At 47.3% G+C, this 24,191-nt stretch overlaps 1 protein-coding gene across 1 annotated transcript in view; it reads right to left on the bottom strand.

The window, feature by feature from the left end:
- Positions 1-23,988, bottom strand: part of Pax5 (paired box 5) — a 176,207-nt gene extending 152,219 nt beyond the window's left edge. The window contains exons 1-3 of the mRNA XM_051165094.1: positions 23,827-23,988; positions 11,089-11,254; positions 5,538-5,735 (exon numbers count right to left, since the gene is read on the bottom strand). Of these exons, the coding sequence (XP_051021051.1) occupies positions 5,538-5,735; positions 11,089-11,254; positions 23,827-23,872 (410 nt within the window). The 5' untranslated portion in view covers positions 23,873-23,988. The remainder of the gene's footprint in view (positions 1-5,537; positions 5,736-11,088; positions 11,255-23,826) is intronic.
- Positions 23,989-24,191: the final 203 nt, after the last annotated feature.

Here is a 24,191-nt window from a genome sequence, read left to right on the forward strand (position 1 = left end):
AAAGATCAACTTCAACTTCAAAGCATTCAGACACCTCACATTTGCTTAAGGTGCCTGGAACAACTGTGATCCCAGCACTCAGGAGGCTGAGGCAGAGGGATCCTGAGTTCAAGGTCAGCCTGGGGTTCATAGTGAGAACACACCTAAAGTAAAAAATAAGACCCATCCTATATTGCTGAGCATAAGCATGGCCCAGGGTAGCATGTTATCATGTTCTGCTTTAATACGGATGAAGAGACTGCAGCCAAGCATGCTGTGGGCATCAGCCAGGGTCACACAGCACAGGTTAGGTCAGATTCCTAGTTCACAGGCCTGAGCACTTTGCTTTGAGCTACATTTAAAAGAAATTGTCCCCTCTGTATGAGACATGGAAGCTATTTGGACTCAAAATCCAAGGGAGCTTCTACTATAAGCATTTAAGGATTCCATTCCAGCATCATTCCCTCCTTAAATACTGAAAGGGATCACTGACTGTGATGCCTTGGGAAAGGAGAGGTGGGGGCTGGGAATGTAGCTGTTTGGTATCGTGCTCGCCCAGCATACACATCCGCAAGGTGCTGTGATCAGGCTCCAGGACCACCTGAATTGAGTGTGATCCCAGCACTCCAGGGTAAAGGTAGGAGGAGGGTCAGAAATTTAAGATCATCTTAGACTATGCAGCAAGTTCAAGGCTAGCCTGAGCTACATGGAACTCGGTCTCAAAAAGAGGATGTCCATTGTAAGAGGTCTAGACTAATTATCAGCAAGCTTTGGGTTTCACTGGGAGATTCTACTTCAACAATTAGACAGAATACTGACTGAGGATGACACTTGACCTTAAGTTCCAACTTCTACACACACACACACACACACACACACACACACACATACACTACTAAAAAGACTAAAAAAGGAGAGCAAGAAATAACCACACTGTTGAAGCTGCCATGGGCACGGAGAGATGTGCAAGCTGTCATTTACACCGAGAAGCCATAAATCTGGCACTAAGCTGGGTGGCCCCATAGTCGCATAGGGGCCTGCTGCCTGTGTGAAGAAGAAAGCAGGAATGGAGAAGCTTCTCAGAAGACTTGCTGCCAAAGATAAGGCTAAAAAGCAGACGTAAGGCTGGCATACTGCTGCACGCCTGCAAATCCAGCGCTCAAGAGACTGAGGTGGGTGTGCGGGCAGCTGGAGACCTGTCTGGACCACAGGGTGAGCCAGATTCCAACAAAACAAAACAAAAATAAGTAAATAAAGTAGTTAACGATCCATCATTCACCCAGCTGCCTCCAGCCCAGGCACAGATTTTTTTTTTTCTGTTCATTGAATAAATAGCAAGTATATGGAAGCCTTGAGCTTTTCCATAGAAACCTGACCTGAACCAATAATGTTGGCCCCATATTCTCATATGCACACCAACCAATTGGTGGTAAGTAGAACTGGCTCCCCTAGCCTGGGAGTTCCATTTGTCCCAGTATATGGCCACTAATTTAGAGGCACAGAACTGGAAGAGAAGAGAAAGGACCCCTCCCCTCACTCCACCCACCATTTCTGTCAGCTCTGAGGCCCTGCCCAGCATCCAGGACTCTCCAGTATAGCGTCCAACATGAGCAAGGTGGCTTCAGTCCCAAAATGTCTCCCACCAGCGTGATAGCATTGCTTCGGTGATATTTCGCTCCACGTCACCATTGTCTCCAGAGCTGGTTCCTGAGGACAGCAGGATGGCATATGCCTCTAGGGGTGAGCAGTAGAGAGAAGCCTGCGGCCACCAGGGTAAGTATACATGCAAACATCGCCTTCTCACTAGCTGTGCGGAGTGGAAGAATACTGAGAAATTGCCTTGGTGGGAGCCTGGCTAGGCAGGAGCGATGAACTCTCTTTTGACACTTGCAGGCTGGTTATTTGAAGGTGCAGCATTCTCAATGCAACCGGCTCTGCCTTCCTATAAAAAAATAAAAGCAAGCCGGGCGTGGTGGTGCATATCTTTATTCCCACCCAGCATTCAGGGAGGCAGAGGCAGGCCGATGGCTATAAGTTCAAAGCCAGCCTGGTCCACAAAGTGAGTCTAAGACACCCAAGGCTACACAGAGAAACCCTGTCTGGGAAAAAAAAACCAAAAATAATAAATATATAATGGCATGGGCTTTCCAGTGAGATTGGGGTGGGGTGCATAGGAAGAGATTCTTCACATTTGGAGGCTCTCACTGAATGTGCAGTGAGGAGTCCCCAAGAGGAGCCCTGGATAGAAGTCCTGGAAAGAGCTCCGGATTCCTGGGATCAGCAAACAGCAAAGCATGCCAGCCATGATGCTCTGAAACAGGGAAAGAATGGTCTCCTCCTGGCGTCTTAACAAGAGACTGCTTGCAGAGGCCTACAGGACACTAGTGGAGGGACACCAGGTCTCAACTTAACCATCGACTGTATGCTCATCTCCATCACAATCACCTTTCTCTACACCTGCCAGACCTGCGGGACAGAAAGGCCACGTGGAGCTTCAATGAGCCAGCCACAACTACGGACTAAGACAGCCAGGAGGCCCCAGAGTCTAGCCATGGCTGCAGTCACCATCACCAGAGCCTCCAGCGGCACAGCCCTAGTTAGACACAGAATCAGCCATGCCTAGGGTCCCGGGGCCACTCCTTCACGGTCACCGTCCACAGCGTTTGCTACGCCTCTAACCACTTCTATCTTTGCAAGGACGAAATGTGATGAATAAATAAACAAATGTAATTTAAAGCTACATTTAAGCTGAAAGTAAGTTAATTCAAGGAAACACGAAGAGCGAAGACAGGAGCTTATTCTGGAAGTTAAATGCCCCCATTTAAAAGTCTAGATGCTTTTCACGCACGTGCATCCACATCCACAGGGTGGTCCTGGTGTCTAGATTCTCTTGAGGAGTGGAAAGACTTGGGCCCACACTTCCAGCAGCACTCAGCTCCCGGGGCTGTGCTGTCTCCCTTAGCCCCCACAGCCTCTAGTCTCACACCTGGCCTGTTTCCCTCAGTAAACCATCTCCTCGGCCCCACCCACATAGGCAATAGAGTTTGTGATTGCCATAGATTATTCTATGGCCCATGTCATCATGTGTGTACCTTACATAAGAAAAACTGAGAACTCCCCAAATCTCAAGCAGGTGTTTGCCCAAGGTTACCCCACAGAACAGACCAATTTCTCCAATATTGCCTTCGTTCCTGCCTCTACATTCTCCAGTGATCCCCCGAACTGGGTGCTACCCCTCTCAAACCGTCTAAGCAGTATGGTGCTTTACCATGGGAATGACAGCATGGATGGACATGGGCATGCATCTAGCATGAGTCTCATTGTGCCGTAAATCACATTATTAAACATTAATGCCAAAAAGAGAATGTTAAACAGCTCATTGATAATTTTCATACTGATTGTTCATGGAAATACTTTTTTTCTGAATTGGGTTAAGTAAATATAACCACAAATAATTATATGTATATTTCTTTTCACTTTTCTTAATGTTTATTAGAAAAATTCAACTTGCACACACATTGTATCTAACAATAGGAGAGTGTTGTGTGTTAGCAAAATTCACATGCTTTCACTAAAATTTCATTGGAAAAGTGGCTTGGATCTCTGACCTGCCAACTCTCTCCTCCCCTGCCAGAATTTCTATCATTCCACAATAAATAAATAAATAATAACCTTGACACCCAAAATAAAAATCAAGTTTGTTTTGTGTCCTGGAGACTCAGGCATGGGAAACTCACTACTGGAACCTTTCAAAACTACACCCCTTCCCTCACCCTCATACACCCCCATACCATGGCATTGTCACCCCTCCTCAGTTTTAGGACAGGTCTGAAAAACGTGTGCCCAGTTTCCCTTTTCTTCAGCACCTTGCAAGATGGCGGAGCCTCAGCAGGGATTCGCAAGAGAAGCTAACGGGCCAAGGATTGATGAATTAGTGGGACTTTAAGAAAATATGTGTACCCATCACATGGTGATGCTGTGCAGCTGAGTCATCACCAAAGGTGCTGTTATCTGGATGAGGGGATCTCAGACACATTCCAGTCTGACCACCTCTTTCTTGCTAGCCACAGTAGGGTGTGACTTTAAAGAAGCCGGAATGGTTCAATTCCCAGACTTCCGGCTTCTTTCCTTATGGGAACCCATTGTTTCCTAAGCGAATAATTGTGTGTTTTCATCTCATCGTTTCATCCCTGACTGTGGGTTTGTTTACTTAACAAGGTTCTCATGCCTCTCATTGAGAACTCTCTGTGTCACCCAAGGATGACCTTGAACTCCCAATCCTTCTGCCTCTACTGTAATCCCACTGGGATTACAAGCATGTACTACTACACCAGGTCAAGTTGGTACTAGTGATATAGCTCACGGCTTCATGTACACAAGGCAAGCACTGTAACAACTGAGCTACCCACACACCCAGCTCCTGACCATAGGCTTAAGTGGGTCACAGACTGCACTATCTATAATAGAAAAATACCTTTTTATGTGTAGTGGTACACATCTGTAGCCCCTGCACTCAGGAAGCTGAGACAGGGGGAGCGTTTCAAGCACATAGCAAGTTCCAGGCCAACTACAGATACATAGTGAGACTCTGTCTCATTTTTTAAAAAAATGAAGAAAAGAAAATTTTTCCACAATATAATTTTCATCTTATGTAGTATTTTATTTTTCTTTATTTATTTTTGAGGTGGGCTCTTGCTATGTACCCTAGGCTAGTCTCAGAATTCCTGTTCTCCCAGCCTCCAGGATGATAGAATTCTATATTTGTGTTACCACATTTATGCCTAGTCAGAAATGTATTTTTAAGGCTCAGACAGTATCAGTCAATATGCTTTGGACCAGCCTAAGAAAGAAAAGCACGGAAGCTGTTGTGAAGCCTGGAAAAGGCTATGCCTAGCACTACAGTGTATTTCTGGTTTTGCTTTTTCTCTCCACGGGTGAGATCTGAGGGTGCAAGGGAGAAGGCATCTCCCTGTCTCTGGAGCTCCTTAGTCCCCTGAAGATCCACATTAGAATCATTAGAAAACTCATGTCAGTGCCCTGGGCTCTCAGAATTTAAAATAAAATTTTAAAAAAATCTGCTGAGATCTCGCTTCAATAGTTATAGGGCTAGAACAAAGAGTTACATGTCCCCAGCTCAAAGGGACTTTGTTTCCCACACACAGTGGTCCAACCTCTGTCCACACTGGAGGATGGACTGTTGCCAGGGAACCTCTGAGATGAGTCAGACCTTAGACCTTGAGCCCCTGGCAGGAGCAGGGGTGTTTGTGAAGGCAAAATCAGGACGATTTCTACAAAGCGCCTCACACAGGTAGATAGTGAACTCAGTGATGTCATTCACTCCTGACTCAGAAAACTCAAGCGGCCTGGGTCTTGGCTTGGTGTCCTCTCCCCAGGATGAGAACCCCGTCCCTTGTAAAGAGGAGAGAGGTAGCTCGGTCCAGCAGGCGCCATTAAGGCTCTCCTTTGCTCATCCAAGGGTTGAAAGAGAGCAATCAGACCTTCAGAAGGCACGCACAGAGCCTTCAGTGCACCAGCCCCACCCAAACCCCCAGCCTCACCTGTTGATGGAGCTGACACTGGGCACTGTGTCGTTGTCACACACTCGCTCTGCCAGCAGCCGGTCCCTGATCTCCCAGGCAAACATGGTAGGATTTTGGCGTTTGTACTCAGCGATTTTTTCCACCACTTTGGGAGTGGCAACCTTTGGTTTGGATCCACCAATCACCCCCGGCTTGATGCTTCCTGTCTCATAATACCTGGACCGGAGAAGAAAGGACCTTAGTTAGTCATGGGAGACTGCAAACTGTGGAAAGTGTGACTCAAGATGCACTGATAATGCAAATGGCAAATCAGATCTTTACACATAGTACAGAAAAGCTATTAAATAGCTTAATAATTTTAAATTTTTTTATTTCTTAAAAGTATATATTTTGTGTACATGCATGTCTCCATGTATATATGTGTGTGTCAAGCTCAGAGTCTGTTCTCTCCTTCCACCATGGAGTCCCAGGAATTGAACCCTGGTCATCAGCCTTAGCAGCAAGTGCCTTCACCGGCTGAGCCATCTGGCCAGCCTGCTAATAATTTTTATATTTGTTATATGTTGAAATGATAATCTATATGCATTGGGTTAAATAAAATTCATGATTAAAATTAATTATACTAGTTTCTTTTTACTTTTCTTAATGTGCTATGGAAAATATTTCAAATTGTTCACATGGCTTGTATTATATTTTATAATATAATCATAAAATGTTTATTATATTGGATAATGCTAGCAGCAAGCTACATATTAGCTAGATGCCTTCACATTCATTTATTCACCATTTTACAGATTATTTTTTAAAATGCAACTTAGTTTTTCCTCTTGGTCCGCTAGCAGCTCTAAAGCCCATAAATTGCTTTACATGAATGAATAAGTGGCTGAGCCATTAGTTGCTGTACCCTTCTGTGATATAAAACAGCTTTACACAGGTTAAATGTCTTCCTTGGGGTCACAAAGGATTAAGGGACCCAGCAAAGACTCTGTCCAAGCCTCTTGAACTAAAATTTCCCCAGAAAGGCACTGTAGACTTTCAGTTTGCCAGCTCGCCCATCCCCAGCAGAGTCTCCAGCATTCTCTCAAGCTGTCCCACGTACTACATTTTTTTCCAAAAGAGAAAAACAATAACCCTGATGTAAAATTAAAGAGAGTGCTGGACTCCAGCATTAATGGGAAATATGTATTAGAAATCAAATCCTGAGCAATCAGAAAAGCCAACCACAATTCTCGCCAGCTCTTCCAGAGGTCTCCCCTGAGGTAAATGGCTGTTTCTAAGGACATTTCCATGCTATCAGCTTTTCCTCGTTAACGCAAATAGGATGTCAGGGTTTTACAGCAAAACCGAGACCAGAGAGAACAGTGGCATGAAGAATCATTTCAGGGGAGGAGAAAAATGGCTTGGTTCTCTTTCTGAATTCCAGCCGTCACTGGATGTCTCTCTCAGTATTTACAAAGGAATTTCTGAGTTCCCCTTCCAAAGAAGATTATCCTGAGCTTGAAATTTTTTAAACCAAAAGACATTTTGGAAATTATAATTTTTAAACCTAGAATATATATAAAAAACACATCTGTAATCCCAGTAATTGGGAAATAGAGGTAGGAGAATCAGAAGTTTTCAGGAGACTTGGCTATATACATAGAGAGAGGAGAGGGAAGAGGAGGAGGAGGAAGAGAAGGAAGGGAATGAGGTGATTCTGATGGGTGGAAATGTGAGCCAGAAGCAATGGTGCAACATTTATAGGGTTGCTAAAACTCTTAGTGTGAATAAGTCTGTTTAAAGCCAAGTAAGTGAGTATTATAGAAATTAAGAAATAGTCCTATTTTCCATTGAGAAGAGTGAGTCATTTACAAATTTTAACCATAAAACAAAGCTCAACCTATCAAAGCAATTTGTGTGTGTGTGTGTTTGTGAGAGAGAGAGAGAGAGAGAGAGAGAGAGAGAGAGAGAGAGAGAGAGAGAGAGAGAGAGAGAGAGAGAGAGTTTTTATCACAAAAGGGCTTGGTAGAGGCCACAAAAATACATTTTTTTTTAAATAGAAAGTAGAAAGGCTCCTAAATTCTGGCACATAGCAACTCCTGAAGACTCCACAGTCCTGTCAGCTTCTCAAGAGAGAGTCAGTTTTTTGATATCACAGAACAACTCATTATTTCAGCGCAACACTCTGGAGCTTACGGAGTTCTTCAAACCACCTTGGTCCTCACTCATCTTTTAAAGCCAATGGGGTTTTATAGAAGAGAAAACAAATGACCCAAAGACTAAGGGACTTGCCCAACTCCTTCTGGCTACAGAGACAGCCTTTGGAGCCAGGGCTCTTTCCACTACTGTCAGTGTCTGCTTTGATTATAACATCTTTGAGTTAGTAGCTGCGATTCTCACAATTGTAGAGAGCTTTACTGTTTACACCCTTTGCTGCCTCTCAAGCAGCCTTCATTCACTCCAGAAACCAACAGTCACTGTTCCGTCTTAGGGCATGGACGGTCTCAGCACTTACAGATACCCAGACCACACTGTGTTCTCCAAATACATGAATCTAATGGGATGATAGTGACTCCCAGGGCAGCAGAATAAAGGCCCATGCTTATGTGGCTGGTATGTGGCAGCCCAGGGCTCTTTGCCCAGCCTACTTGATCGTTGCCAACTGTGGGACTCTGCAGTCTTGACACTTGTCTTCCATTTGACTGACGTGTGGGTCAGACCCTTAAAAAGCAACGCAGACACCCCCCGAAACCCCAACTTCAGACTGTGTCAAGTGAGGATTCGGACTTAATAATCACCCTTTCATCCCAGCAAAACAGCCGTGCAGCCCTTTGGCTTACAGACAAAAGACGAACGGCAGCCACCAACACAGTGTCCCTCAGTGCAAAGAGGACAAAGAGCATTAGGTTGGGCGTCAATAGGTGCCATGCCTGTAGTGGCTCCGACACCCACTGGCTGTGTGATCTTGACCAACTCACTCAGCCTTCCTAGGCCTCAGTTCCTCTGCTTCTGTAAGGGGTGGATATTTACTCTAACTCCTTTGCAAAGCTATTATGATAGCAGGAACACAGAGTGGCTGCGAAAAGACTTCGCTAAATAAATGAGAATTTACATAAAGTAGTGTGAGCAGTTGGGAATTTAAATGCCCACTGTTTCATTTTTATTGTGTGATGTGACACCAAATTTCAAATGGCCTGGCATTCCCAACAAACGGGGACAACATCCCTGCTCTGGTGATCTGTGTTGGCCTTCATATGATGCCCAATCTGACTACAGCCTGGAGTTCTAGACTGGATGTCTACACTCCAGACAGGCCATACACCTTCCTGGGTGGACAGGGATCCCTGCCTGCTCCCAAGGCCCCTGCCTGGCTTGCTACACAGCCTTTGAAACCCACATCTACCACACCACACCAAGCACTCTATGACCTATCACCCAGTGAGCACCCATGAAATTCTTCTTGGGGTGGGGGAGGAATCTGTGAATCAAACTGGCCAAGTTCAGAAATTCCCAGACACACTGTTTTAGGGCTGAACTTGTTTCTTAAAAGGCAGTTCTAATTAGAGTGACATTTTGTCCACTGTGGTTCTTAGTTATGAAAATAATGAGCTATGAAATTCCAATTTATTGTTGACAACCTAAACGGCCAGGCACCGGAGCGGCGCATAACTTCCGAGTGCCACTCTGCCCAGTGACAAATCTATTCTGGTCCGTGGGAGGCTTCTGGCCCGACTTTACAAGGAACCCTGTCCACCTCAGTCTTCATCGGAGATATAAGGGCTCTGAAACATGAGAATGGATGTCTGAGAAAGGCTCTCAGTATCCTGAAATTTTCAAACAGTGAACCAAATGTCAGCTCAGCAAAGATGTCTCAGTAAAAACAAAGGAAGCTGCCCCCCCCCCCCGCCCCTCACCTTCCACTCTGGCTACAAAGAAGCATCACAAGAAGATATTGGAGACCATGCAGCTCCACAAGTGAGACTGATAACCTCTGACATAGCTCCCTTCTCTCTTTTCTTCTACATTTTTCTATTGTGTCTTAAAAAAAAAAATCTTCCCTTTGTTTTCTCTCATCTTTCTGTCTCCCTAACTACTGCTTCCCTTTGTTGCACTCACTCTCATCTTTCTCCCTAAACCACCATCTACCAGGGCCACCAGGCTAATTTCCTCCGCTCCTTCCTGAACTCAGGCTGGACCAATTGGCTGGCTGAGTGTTAAGTAGAAGTGGGTTGAGCCCTCAGCCTCCACAGCTGATGTGACCCATACTGGACAGGAAAACGGAGAATAAACACACAGATCTGGGATGTTGGCCCTAAAGGAACGGCCAGATTCGTTTGGTCCTAATCAAGATTTTCTATACGGTTATTCAACACTGTTGGGAGAATTCTTAAATTCCAGCAGATGGAACAAGAAGAGCAGAGAGTCATGATGTCACTGAGAAAACTCTGAAAATGCTTCCAAATGTGCATGGCTTTCTTTCAGGCATCAGTTGTTAACCCATAATACAAGCTATGGGATAGAAGAGGACCACTGGCTCCAGGGAGAGAAATAGTGAGAAAGCCCTGAGCAGCTACCTGAGAGTGCTCCTGTCTGCCAGAGCAGACCTAAAACAAATCACACGCAGAGGACATCAGACAAACCAACCAACCTGTGGGTGTGTTTTGGAGTTATGGAGAGAGGCAGGTCCCAGAGTGATTTGGCCTCAGGCTAGCCCAAGCACTGACTTAGCCAGACATAACCAGGCCAGTCAGTTTGCCTAGGAAAGGTTTGTTTCTTCATCTTAAAACCTTCGCTGGATCATGATGGGACTGGTGGAAAAATAAATGTGAGGCTAAAAGACTGCACAGCCCTCTGAGAGGATGTCATTGTTAGTATTTTGCTTGCAGCAAATTGCCAGGTCAAGAGGCAGCTTTCAAATGTCAGATTTGAGAGTTAGTGTTGGTTGCTGTTCCGTTACCCTCCTTCTAACTTAATGTGTACTTAGGATGCCTGTCACTACAAAAGCAACAAAGACACAGAAGGAAAACACTGTAGCCAACATGATAAGGCTGGTGATAAAACTGAAGATGATGGCTGGCTTTTAAATTCAGAATTTGCTATTTGAAAACACTTAAAAGAAAACTCAGAGGACTGGTGGAATAATTCACTTAACACGTTACACAACCCTGCACCAAAAGAGAAAATGAAAAATAAGAAGAAAAAGAAACATTCCACTCTGGTTGAATTCTGTGAATCTATGGTTCCCTCCTCCTCCCAGCCGGTCCCTTGACTCCAAGCTCATCTAAGAGGCTTGGGGAAATTCCGAAGAACCTCTCACTCTTGGCTTCTGTAAAATAATTCGCCAGCCTTTTGAGAAACATGTTGTCCCTCCTAACAAAGTCCCCCTATTCCACAAGGCACTGAAAAGAGAGGTTTCCACGGCTGCTGTGAATAGGATGGTCTCAAAAGACTTCACAAACTCTCAAGTGCTGACCGTTGGCGCAAAGTGCTGCCGTGGTCTCACGAGGACACTGGCACCTTGGACAGCTGTGGGCTGTCTTTTAGATCTTTCTTTAAAACCTTGAGGGAAGCCTGGAGCCCGTGCCTTTACCTGCCAAGAATTTTGCTGACACAACCATGGCTGACCCGAAGCTGCCTGGAGATGTCGCAGGGCCTGACACCTTGATGGGCAAGTTCCACTATCCTTTGGCGGACTACATCTGGGAGTGGCCGTCCATTCACAAAAACCCCCCCAAGCTGATTCACTCCTCCATGTCCTGAAACAGATCAGAAACAAAAGGCAAAGGGGAAGGGTGGTTAGAACCGTCAGACAGCACAAGTGCCCTTGTGAGCACCGAGAGCCCCTTCTCTGGTCACAAACGGCTGGCAGGCTAGGTGTCTTGCACCTGGAGTCCAATCACACAGATGACATAAGGACCCTAGATTGCCTTTTAACACCAGTCTTAGCTCTTGGCCATCTGCAGGCAGTCAGCTAGCCACTGATAGCCCGCGCCAACCCCATATTGTGTTTCTTTTAGTTACTAGCATTTTCCTCTTCATTTGGGGAAAGAGGGTAAGGAATGTGTAAAAAAAATCTATGTGAAAGGGGCACAATTTACTACACAGTGCTGAATCTGAGGAAGAGCCTGAGGAGAAAATTATGTCTTGAGATAATCAAATTTAAAGAGGAAGAAAAACAGTGGAACTCATTGTCCCTTAACAAATGTCTTCAAAAGTAAGACAGGCTATTCTCATATGTACCTCTCAAGGGGGAAAAGTGTTTTTAAATCAACAATCTAATTCAAGAACTAAAGACTTTTCTTTTTAATGACCAGCATTTTCAGATCACAGAGACAAACACTAACTGCTGCCTTAATTTAAAAATAGGGGGGGGGGAAGTAAAGCTTTTATTTAAGACTGTGATGTTGACATGCAGGCCTGGCCATTGTACCCTCTCAGAGCACACAAAAGAAATGGGTCACAGGGTCTTCTGCTCACAGCACACTCCACTGAATCAGCATTTGTTAGAAAGGTGTACCCCTGGAATTTTGGGCGTGTTTTACAATCTACAAATAGGTTTAAGTTGGCTAGGAAGAAAGAAGAAAGCTCCCGAATCCCAGATTGCACATGTGCCGTGGGATGTGTTTTAAGGGAGAGGAGTCAGAAGAAGTGCCTGTTCTGCTCCTGTCTCACACACTGGTCTGTCAGGGCCACTCTGAAGGGAAACAGGAACCTGAGCAAACTGAAGAGCCAAGTTAGTAAGCACAGACTGGTCCAGTGTAGCAACATCATTGGCCCTACGGTTGTGAATCAGCCACTGACTGGCATTGCTAGAGGTTGGAGCCAGAGCCTCCTACGAGAATGTACTGCTGCTGCTGGCAGCTCAGAAGCTGATGAGGGGTCACCTCCTCCGACCCTGGACTCCACCAGAAGGGAAGTTGAGGCACCTCCAAGGTCACGCATGTAGCCACACGCCAACTTTAAAGCGGAAAATAACCATCACAGCTCAGCAGCCAGCACCCATCCTAGTCTAGGACTTAGCCAGGTCCACAAACATCTGAAACCGAGGAATAAAATACTTATAACACAGCCTATTTCCTTAAAAGGAGTCTTTTAAAAAAATACATAAAGTATTTCCCAAAATGTCCAGGTTCAGGTATACGTCCAAGAAAACCACTTTTTTTTTTTTTTTTTTTTTAGGAAATTATATTACTTAGTTCCAAACTATGCTGAATTTTCCTCTTATTTTTAAAATGCACCTTTAAGGAATTTTGGTTGTTCTAAAACATTCCACACAGGAGAAGAAAAAAAAAACAGAAAATTTTGTCTTGAACAGGATCTTAAATCTAGGGACATAAGTGAATAGCTTCCCTAAAACAGAAAGATCACAGCAACCTTGATCAACAGCTTTGTTCTGGAGCAGAGATTATCTAAGTGAAAAAAGTAAGAGTTGAACTGATCTTTTCAGAACAGACTAGGTATAAATAAAACAAACTACATCCAAAACTGGTGTGTGCTCATTGGGAGGACAGAGGTCAGGAAAAGGTGGCTAAAAGACCCAGCACATTTTTATATGATCTAGAAGTCCAGGCATTGCAGCCAACCTGCAATTGTTTGCTATACCATTGACAATTAAGACTTCTGTCCAAAACACAGTGGCAACCTTCAGAGAGCCTCAATGCCAAGAGCAGTTCAGTAGGGAATTTGTGGGTTTGTATCATCGCAAACAATACCAAAAATCTCCTAGAGTTGGGTCTCTCTAAATCACAGCAGATCCCCCAAACTACCTTCCTGTGACCACAAGCCTACAATACTAACGAATTTGCAGAATCTAAGGCAAGTATCCACATCTGACACAGACTTAGCCTAGGTGACTCTAATTTTTTTTTTTTTAACTTTTTGGACAGGCCCCCAACTCCTCTTGGTCCTCTTGCCTCATTCATAAATCCACCCAACAGAGCATTTTATTATTAAGGCCTCAAGAAAGGTACTAATCTGAGATTGGTAAGAAGGGAAGGCCGAATCTGAGGGAGAGTGAAGGTGGGACAGGGAAAGAAAGGTTATGTGCAAAGGGCTGAACAAGGCAGAAGGCAAAGAAGGAGGGTGAGATAGGACACAGGACATGGGAGCTTTTAGGGAATGGAAAAGTCAAATTACACTAACAAATGGAAGACAGGGTCTCTAAGGACTGGGCTTCTGTTTCATTCCCCTGCCTCCTCCCAGGCCTTGCTCCAGCCTTGCATCTCCTTAAGACTCAAATCATAACTTCTACTGTGTATTTCAGCTAGGTGAGGGCTCATCTGCCAGGAAGGCACTGGGATAAGACATGAACTCAGCTATCATTCCTAGAATTTGCAGAGACTGGCACAGAAACAACGCAAACAAATTAGATTAAAAAAAAAAACTGGGAAACAAGCACACAGATAGGACAGAAGTAAGGAGCAGCCTCCACATGGGTGGACAGGGTTTGAAGGGGGAGCAGAATGATGGAATTGTGGATGACCCCTGGGACCTTTGTGTCTCTGACTGGAAGGAGCTGGCTCCTATAGATGCTCCTTAGACCTTGTTAAGAATATATTGCTCACAAAGGGCACTACCCACACCCCCAGAACTATGGTTGGGCACAGATTATTAGAAAAGATATCCACTGCTCAGCTGAAGACTGAACTACAAGACTGTGGATCATAGAAATTCTTTCTAAATGCACCAGAGCAGGAGAAGAAAGGGGCACACAGAGGTGTGCAAACAGAATCACAGAGAGTGGACAGCCAGGTGCTGACACACATTAAGAGTCATGTTGTGAATACAGACACACACACACAGAGAGAGAGAGAGAGAGAGAGAGAGAGAGAGAGAGAGAGAGAGAGAGAGAGAGAGAGAGAGAGAGAGAGAGCGCCTTGTGCCTGCGTGTACCCTCCAATAGTCCACTGCCCTCTCTGGGATCAAGTCCTTCTCTCTTCCATGGATCCTCCAAAGCCTAATGGTATGCCCCAAGAACCAGCTACATTCCTGTCAGTCATTTTATTCCATTAGCCTAGGTATCATGTGTTATAAAACAGAGGTAACTAAAGGTTTGGGCCACACTCGGGTGTGAAACCAGCCACAAAAGTACTTTATAACTAACTGGCAAAATGCTTGAGGGAAGGAAACATCTGAGGGAGGGTCATTGGGCCTGTGTGCTTGATGGAAGTAGAGCAGAGTATGGGGCACCTCTGAACGCAGAAGCCCGCTGTGCAGCCATGTCCGTCCCTCCCAACAGAAGCTGTCCTGTGTAGAACTGATTGTGGGGGATGGGAGAAGGGAGGTGACAAGGAAAACCAGACCAGCGCCAGAAATAAAGATGAAATGAAGACACCTTGCAGAGCCTATTTTCTCTGCCCCCATCTCCCGCAAATTAGGACCTAGAAACACACTACATTGTGCAAGTAAGTCGCTTTAGGCACAAGAACTAAGGGTCTTCCCAAAGAAGCCACGGGCTGCTTCCACTAGCTCTGGAAGCTAAGCTGGCCCAGCCCCCACTGTGCTGCCAGGGAGACTGAGAATGGGAGGAGGGAGCATCTCCCGAGGAGGGGGCAGATTGAGGAAGGCCCCGCAGGAAAGCTGCGATGTTAGCAGTTGGTTAACCTGCGCCTGGAAGGAGCTGCCTCTCTACAAGGATGCACACCAGAAGACCACCAAGTCTGATGGTATCTCCCCACGGGCTTGGGCATGATTTCTGGGCAACAGAACTCTGGACAGAGAGAGTCAGTGCGGGCCTTTGGATTTCCGCCAGAAGCAGGGGAGCCAGCCCTACTCCTCTTGCCTTCCAGTTGCTTCTTGGCTGAGCCCAAGCTTGCCCACCTCTCAAAGTGTTGCCCCCAAACTCGTTTGTTTTAAGATTCTCTCTGAATAAGAGCAGAGCGGCTCCAGAGCCAGTCTGTGCAGAAAAATGCTGTGGAAGACGCTGGAGCCATGGTGGACTGGAAACCGTTTGAACCCAGTCCCCAAATGGGGAGGAATCGTTGAGACTGGGACCAGAGCAAGCGCTTCTCTGCCCGCATCTTGTAGCCGCTCGGGAGGATTACCTCCGGCTGGGATATTGACACAAAGAGAAGCTGACCTACCCGAAGCCTGCTTCGGCTGCCTAAACAAACGTTCCCTTGCTGCCAGGCCACTTCGCCCTTAGTGGAAGACACGAAGATTATTGCCCCAGCTTGCCTTCTCTCTAGCCGGGTCTCTACTGCCTTTGTTAAATAGGGGACCCATGGCTAGAGTAGCGGCTTGAGGTTAAGCGAGCTTGGAGCCCCCTGCTACCCACAGAGTTACTCTGAGATCTGTAGTCCACAGAGACCCGAGCTGGGCACCCGAGTACAGTCTGCCAGAGCCTGGCGCCTTCCCCTGGCCGGTTCTACAGCCAACAGAAGGGAAACGCGATTCGTTCCACTTGGAATTTCCTTGAAATCTCCGAATCTAATCCAGCGTTAACTCACCGTGAGAAGAGCACTCATCTCACAGGAGGCTGTGTTAATGGGTGAACTGGCAGAATCCCTGCGGGTCAGGCAGCAGGGTCCTGCCTGTGCCCGAAATGACCCTGCCGGTCTCCCAGGCTTTCAGAAGGCGGGGGGGCGCCTACCTGTGACTAATTAGCTTTCTTTCTTTTTCATTCATTCATTCATTCATTCATTCATTTCTTTTTCTTTCCTTCTTTCTTAGTAGGAGAGAAGCCATCTCAAGGCAGACACCCTACAGAGAACGACCCAAAGATGACTTTAAAGGTCTCTGTATGTACTGGCCGACGCTTAAACTGAAATGTTGCTTAGGGACCCAGACTTCGTTGAGTTTCTTGTTGTTGTTTTTGGTTTTTTGTTTTGTTTTGTTTTGTTTTTTGTTTTAATCCCTTCTCCTCGACCTAGGACCCATTTGGAACCCTGGACCTGGTGCTCCTTCTTAACTCCCACTTCTTTCTTCGCATTCAGGGACTGGGGAGGGGGACACTTTTCCTTCTAATCATCAGTCTTAGTCCCGTGGCTGAAAAAGGCGCCAACAGAGCGGGGGCGTTGAACGCTGAGACTTTCACTGACCTCTATTAAAACTTCTTGCCCTCCAACTGTCCCAGTTCTGAGCTTTCTATGAGTATGAACCAGGGTTCTGAGAATTAGCTGCTGGAGCTTCCGAAAGGCGGCAGCTCGCTGCCTACACTACCTCGTTGCTGGAGGCGGGATTCACCCACCCGGCGCTTCGGCCTCGGCGGCCCAAAGCGTTCCGCGCCTGCTACCTGAAAGCCTTGCACTTTACAAAGTTGTCTACGCTGCTACAGAGTCCCGAGTCCTCCAGGACTTAGTACCTGCCCCCGCAGTCCGGCACCCCCAACCCGATCGCGGACGGAGAGTGAGAGAAGCGAGCTCGCCGCCTACTTACTATGCATGGATGCAAACGGGTCGTGCTTACAGTGTATTTCCATCGGGGCGCTCCAGGCTGCAGGCCGGCCCACGCCGCTGCCTCTCGGCGCCAAAGGGCTACCCAGGGCGCCTAGGGAGCCGCGCCACCAGGCCAGGCACCGTGTGTGCTGGGCTCAGAAAACACCTTTGCAGCCGTGGGGTCCCTCTCGGAGCCGCCTGCGGAAGATCCAGGAGAGCTGAGCCGAGAGGCGGGAAACGGTGTTCAGCCAGTCGGTCTGGGAGCGGGTGCCCAACTCCGGCCGGCTTCACTCTTCGGTGGGCTCAAGCAGCGGCTCCAGGCCTGCACCCTAGAAGCTGCGGCCCAGGCCCCCACGGCGTCGAGGGCATAGCGCAGGGGCCCACTTCCAGGACGGCTAGGGGCGCCGGAGCAGTAGCCTGCAGGAGGCCGCAAGCACACGGCCCTTCGTCTCACTCCGGAGCTGCCAGGCTGCTTTGGTTTCGCTGCCTCGAGGGTCTGTTCACCCCTCGGCCTCCGCCAGGTCCTTTCTGCCTCCCGCTGCTCTGTGTCTCTGGAGCTGGACCTGCCCCTCCACCTCTCTCCTGCGGGCTCTCCGACGTCTCCGACGAAGTTACAGAGAACTCCCTCTCTGGTCGCGCAGAAGCCGCGGCGGATTCTGAGACGGTGCAGCTGCTGAGGCTGGGAGCCCGTAGCGCCCCGGAGCTGCAGCCCTCGAAGCCCGGGACCCGTCGCCTTCAAAGTTCCCGTGGGCCCCGCGGCTCCCGGCTCCTCGGCGCTTGGCTATGCCTCCCACTACCAACTCTTGGAGCCCCGCTGCCCGCTCTCGGGGCTCTGGATGGACTGTCCCCGGCTTGCCTCTTCCAGGACAGCCGCCGCGTCTGCCTAGTGTAGAGCGAAGGGGCTCAGGAGAAGATGTGGGTCCCTGCCGCCGGCACTGCCGGGGCCGCTGGGGCTGTCGATGCTAAGAAGAGGAAGCCCCTGCCGGCTCTAATGCCCGCGCTGCCGCCGCCGCCGCCGGCACTAGCCCTCCGCCTGCTTGGCGCGCACAGTGCGCCACCACGCCGCCCCGAAGCCGCTTTCAGGACCCGCTGCGTGTGGACAGCGCCGCCCGGGGCTCAGCCTCCCTCCGGGCGGGGGCGGGGCGGTAGCTCACTTGCCAATCATATCTCATCAAGCCAATCAGAACGGGGGCATCCAGCCCTACCCCGAAATAGTGCTCTATTGGCTAAGCAACCCACGGGCTCCGCCTGATTAGCCGGTACCTGGGCAATGGGAGAGAATGGGGGGCGGGGCCCAAGCGACGGCGCCACGTTCATTGACAAACGCGTGGAGAGAAGGCCTAGTGGTTCGCGGATGGAAACGGAGGGGGTGGGAGGGAGAAAAAGGCCCACGCAGTGTCTGGAGAACCAGGCTCTTGGTCCCACAGAGCTGACCTTTCTGCGAGCCGTTGAGATTCTGGGATGCGCTTAGAAATTGAGAGCAACCAAGACAGGGATGAAGGGCGAGGATGGGAAAGAAGTCTCCAGAAGGAAAAAAGAAATAGAAAAAACAAACAAACAAACAACAACAACAAATGTTGGGAGGAAGACGTGCCGCACAGTCTAGGTGGCGGATATCTGTGTGTACATCTGCCCCTTCAGATCTCACTTTGCTCCTCTGTAAAATGGGCCAGAGTTTAGTGACGAGTCTTTGATGCTGGCTCCTTCCAATGGAAACATTTCCTAATTTTATCAAGAATTCGTCACCTCTGTATCCTCCCTTCTCATTCCTCTATCCACAGAGGCCCCAGTGCTGCATTAACTAAAGGCAGAGTTAGGGGAATATTAGTTTAAGGTTACCAGAAATTGAGTCTCTAAAATTTGGACCTGGTTGCCTCAAGCACATAGATCAAGCACATAGCTCAAGCACATAGCTCCTTGTCTCAGCCTAGGAGCTGATAGGTCCCTTGGGAGCCGGTGATGCTCTTAACTCAAAGCCTCTGTCAACAAGAGGATTTCCGCATCTGGTGCAGAGCCTCCTCTTAAAAAACGGAAGGCAATCGGCATCCAGAGCTAACGAGAGCACCTGAAGCCAGTGGCTGTGTGGTTGCCTCTATTTGTAAGAGCCTGGCACTGTGAAATCAGGATGGCTACAAACGCTGCAGTTCCCAGCTACCAGAAAAAGCCAACTTTCCCCCACCAGAGTTCCTGTAGATTTTAGGACAAAAATACACAGGCTCCTAGAGGAATTGTCCTGATCCAGGGGAGCTCTTTAACCTACACCTGTCTCAGTTTCTTGGGAGTGTAAAGCTCTTGGACCATAATCAAAGCTGTTGGAAAAGAAAAAAGAAAGAAAGAAGGAAGGAAGGAAAAAGAAAGAAAGAAAGAAAAGAAAAAATTACCTTCACCCAGGTAACTATAGTTCTGAGCCCTCTAGTGTGCTAAGACCCAGCCTAACACATACACCGAGCACTCCCCTGGCCCAGCAGTTGTGGGAGCAAACTGAAAACACTCACCCCTTTGATCATAAGTGATGATCTTCAGCTTTTGAACATAAACACACCAAAACAAGAACTCTCAGATATCTGCTTCAGGCACAGGAAAGAGAGAAGGAGAGGACAGAGCTCAGGATGATCTGTGGATCTTTTTCTCCAATCATTTTCTCTATTTGCTTTCTGCCTGACTTTTCCTCATCTTCTACTCTTCTCCACCTTGCTCTATTTCTAACATCTCTATATTAGGTCATGCTTAGATCCTCCCTCTATAGCTGTCTCCTCACAGCTGCCCCTGACAAGTGGGCAAGTTTCCCCGGGCTGACACCATCCCCACCCACACCGGGCCACAGCTGCAGGAAAACCACCAAGGCCAGTCTCTGGGGACTCAGAAGGCTGTGGTATGGGATGGTAGCTTTCTCTCGCCATTGTCTGAAACCCCTTCTGGTCTTGATCTTTGCTGTCCCACAACCACCTCTGCCATAAGGCAAGGAAGTTACAACTGGCAAAGGACTGTGGTTGGCATAGAGTTCCCAATGGATCAGAGAGCACAAGAATTCAGTCCCAAGCCAGTAGGGGATCTTAGTTCCCACTAGGGGGGTCAAGAGTTGGGGCTGCTCCAGATAATCAGCTGCCTCATGCTCCTAATCCTGCTCCTTGAGCTTACGATCCCTGATCTAGAATCTTAAAACTAAAAGGATTCTGAGGCAATGTTTCCCCCAATTTATAGGTGTGGAACCTGAGGTTAGGAGACTGGATGCAACTTGTGTGAGGTCATTCTAGAACAAATATAGGATAAAAGGAAGGTTGGAGGCTGGAAGGAGAGCTGCTGTCAAACCAAATAATTCATCTGGGCAATGTTTGAAGGGGCCAGTTGTCCTGTATTGTTTGCACAAAATCCCTTGGACACTCTGAGGGAAGGGGGAAACTGCAGATACTGTTTCAAGAGGTGCATCCTAGATTCCCCCTTTCACACAGTAGGTGTCTTTCAGCTTTGGATGTGTTCTCTTCTGAGCCACCCAGCCTAACCAAGGAAGGGAAGAAGCCCCCTCCCTTTACTTAATGATCCTGGGTCAGAGGAAATTTCCTTCTGAATAGTTAGTTTTGTTTACCATTCCCAGGAGTTCCTGAGCTCTGAGAACTTCAGATCCCCAAAGAAGTGAACAACCTTAATATTACTACCTAGTCCAGCCTGACAGACTGCCAAACAGAGAGGTTAGATGACCATCTAAGATTGCACAGCTGTTCCCCAACAGAGATAGGCTTCCATGCCTCACTCCTGCCTTCATCTGCAGCCTGGGTCCAGGAAGGGCTCTAGCAGAGAGCTACAAAGAGGACATAGACCAATGAAACAAAACAACTACAGGGGGAAAACAAACAGACAAACAAAAACTTACAACGTATTTAAATTCAATTGCTTTGGAAAGTTTTGCTTGTTGAATGACCATTTCGAGACTGTTTCAGGAGCTGAAACACCTTTAGGAGAGAGAGCATCTCTCTGCACTTGGAGGTTTTACTTGATGGAAGTCACACATCACCCCTACCCTATCCCCACTTCTGCTTCCTCCTCTCTCACTCCCACCAGCTCTCTAACAATCCCTCCAGCTTATAGAAGAGCCCAAATGCTGGTGCTGCCATGGAGTTCTGGCCCGAGACCAACTCTTAAAGTCCAATTCCATCCTATTCACCTGCTCTTTCTTCCAATAAAACAAGACCTTTCAAGACTCAGACTGGTTGCTCAGTCGAGAAGGATCCAAGACACGCCTGGGCACTGACAAACGTTCTAACCTGATGGGTTCTTTTTAACCTTTAATTTAAAAAAAAGTATCAAAGAGGAAAAGCAACTGGCCTGTGATTGCACAGCAAATGGGGCAGAAATACCTGTCTGATTCCTGAAAGTGGAGCAAGAATCTGCCCTAGTTGGCCTGGGTCTGTTGAAGGACTGAATGGAGGAGGAGAATATTAAACCAAGTCTTTCAAGGACTGCAAACCTCCTGTGTTAGGGCCAGTTATCCCTCCCAGCCTGCCCTTGCAGGACAGGAGCACCAGGACGATCTGTCTCCCAAGACTTGAGACAGCACAGTCCTTTCTCCTAAGGCCTCAACTTCTCATGTCTGGGATGACTTCTGACATCTTTCCCAGATCTTGTGAGATGTTGCCCCATCTGTGGGGAGTATTATTCTCCCTCTTCTAGACCTAGCCCTGTGTGATGAGTCCCTGGATCTCCTCTTTTCCAAAGAATGAAGAAGACACACCTGCTGTGTGCTGGCCTTGCTTAAGATTAGGCTTTGAGCTATAAAGACACTAAGAGATGGGAAAGTTGTGTTTTGAAGAAGGAATGCTATATGATTCTGGAGGAAGGAAGGAAGGAACAGTCTGGGGATCCATGAAAGGCCTAAAAGTTGAGAGCAGAAAGTAGACCTAGATGGCTTTTGAGTGTCTGGAGAGCCCCACAGTCCCTTCCCTCCTCTTCCCTAGACTGAGCCTCAGGACTTGGAAGACAGGCAGAAGGGTACAACTAACTGCCTGTGCTGCTGCTGCTGCTGCTGCTGCTGCTGCTGCTGCTGCTGCTGTTCCTGCTGCTGCTTCCCCAGCAGGTGGCTTTTACCCTAACCCATTTGTGAGGGGTGTGGCTCTTAGGATTTGAAGCTCCAAACCCCCTTAGGATTCCCCCTACACAAACCCCACCCAGTCTAACAGCAACAGAAGAGTGAAATGCTTTATTGATTAAATGATTATTCAGGCGATTGAACTAATCAAAGAGCCCATCGACCGCCATGAATTACATTCTTCCTAGTAGACAGCTTGTCGGGAGAGGAAGCCACTCAGACCCCCCTCTCTTGATTCACATGTGCACCCAACCCAGTTCCAAGAAGAATCAACCCGGGGGGGGGGGAAGAATCAACCCAGGCACAGGTACCTTTGGTCATCCCACCACTTGGAGGAGGGAGTTAAGAATGGAAAGGAAATGGAGTTCCAGGTTTCTGCATCTGCACTCTGATCGCAGCAATGCTTTTCTGGCTCCTGTCCTCGCTCTCTTCTATTGTGGTTTTTCTGAACCCATAACTAAGCCAGGAAGTTGTTCTGGGTTGGGGTCTAAGTTTTCTCCTCTCTTTGACTTTTATCAAAGGCTTGAGTAGATCTGGGGTCTCATAGATGACCCAAGAATAAGAAAAGTGGGTTTATTGCCATAGCCCATAGTATTTGTATGTGGACTGACACAAGGGCCTAATGAGCAAAAGAGGGTGGAATATTATGTTGTGCTGTAGGGTAGGCAGAGGCCTATTGCCCTCCCACATCTTCTCAGACATAAACACGCCCTGCTACCCAATGCCTGGGCCTCTGGGAGACATAGGAGCACTGTGCCAAGAAGGCTTGTGTATGTGCAGGCACCCCAGCTAAATGACTAGGCTAGGCACATATATCCACCCACTTGTGCTCTCCTCCATCGAAGCAGCACCCACAGGACAAAGCCTGAGCATACAGTCTCTCTCTCTCTCTCTCTCTCTCTCTCTCTCTCTCTCTCTCTCTCTCTCTCACACACACACACACACACACACACACACATACATAGTCAGAGGCTAGTCTAAGCAAAAGCTTAAAGGCAAGTGTTGGGGGGGAGTTGAAATGTCAAAATGTCATCAGTAGCCCATAGAATATTCTTATCCACCAAAGTTGTGCCTTGATCACAAATGCCAAATTCAATAGTACACCAATAATGAAAAAGTATACAGTGAGAGCTAAGTTGCCCTGAATTCACATCACTTTTGATTCTGTCTCTCAGATATTATAAGATCTAGGCCTGGCAGCACATGTTTTGTACACTATACCCCTAGTAGGCCCCAGAGCCATGGCTGTGCTAGAGACAAGCACTTTTGTGTGTATTGGTATGTACATTATTGGGCAGCTGTTGGCATCCAAATATGGAGGGGTTAAAGAACCACTTCTTTCTTTCTTCCAAAATCACTTGGGGTATGAGAGATGAACAGACTCTCAGAGCAGTAGTTGATGTGCAGTGAGTAAGACGGTTATCAAAATTAGAACACAGCATTTACACAGACATACGTTTTGGAGGCTTGAAACGGACACACACACAAACACTAACTCATAAACACATGCTAATACACTCAAGCAAGATACAAGCTTGTAAAGATACAAGCAAGTACCCAAACTCAAACAAAACACTTACTTGGGGACACAGAAACTCATCATCACACATTAGGTAAACACACAGACCCAAACTTGCACACTTCCAGATTAACACAACACAAGCATCAGAAACAAACAAACAAAACCCAAAGAAAACAGACCTCCTTGATGAAACCTGGACAGACTAGTGAACCCCAGAAAAGCACTGTAGGAAAGGCCTTTCCCTGAGAAAACTTGATTCACACACCCCAACCTTTCTCCTTACTAGGATATTATCTCTGGGTAGTGTCCCAGAGTTCCCATAGATGACTCGTTTTTTCGCAGTGGTCCTACCTGTCCTGATGTTCCGAGGCGTTGGGTAATTTTTCTCTAAATCCATTTTGATATTTCAGGACTTGATGAAATGGACAGGGGAAAAAAGTTTCCACTTTTTTGTGTGTGCCCTTTTCTTTCTTTCCTTTTTCTTTCTTTCTTTTCTTTTTCTTTTTCTTTCTTTCTTTTTTCTTTTTTCTTTTCTTTTCTTTTCTTTCTTTCTTTCTTTTTTTTTTTTTTTTTTTTTTTTTTGCCGGGGCTGCTCACAAGTCGGAATAATTGAAGCCTTCCGCTCCCCCGCCGAGCTGGGGTAGCTGATCACTGAGCTGAAACTAAACGTTTTAGGTGGAAAAAAAGCGTCCGAGGGCACCGTGAAATGATTAAGG

Source organism: Acomys russatus, chromosome 2 (assembly GCF_903995435.1).
Source record: "Acomys russatus chromosome 2, mAcoRus1.1, whole genome shotgun sequence".
Classification (NCBI taxonomy): Eukaryota; Metazoa; Chordata; class Mammalia; order Rodentia; family Muridae; genus Acomys; species Acomys russatus.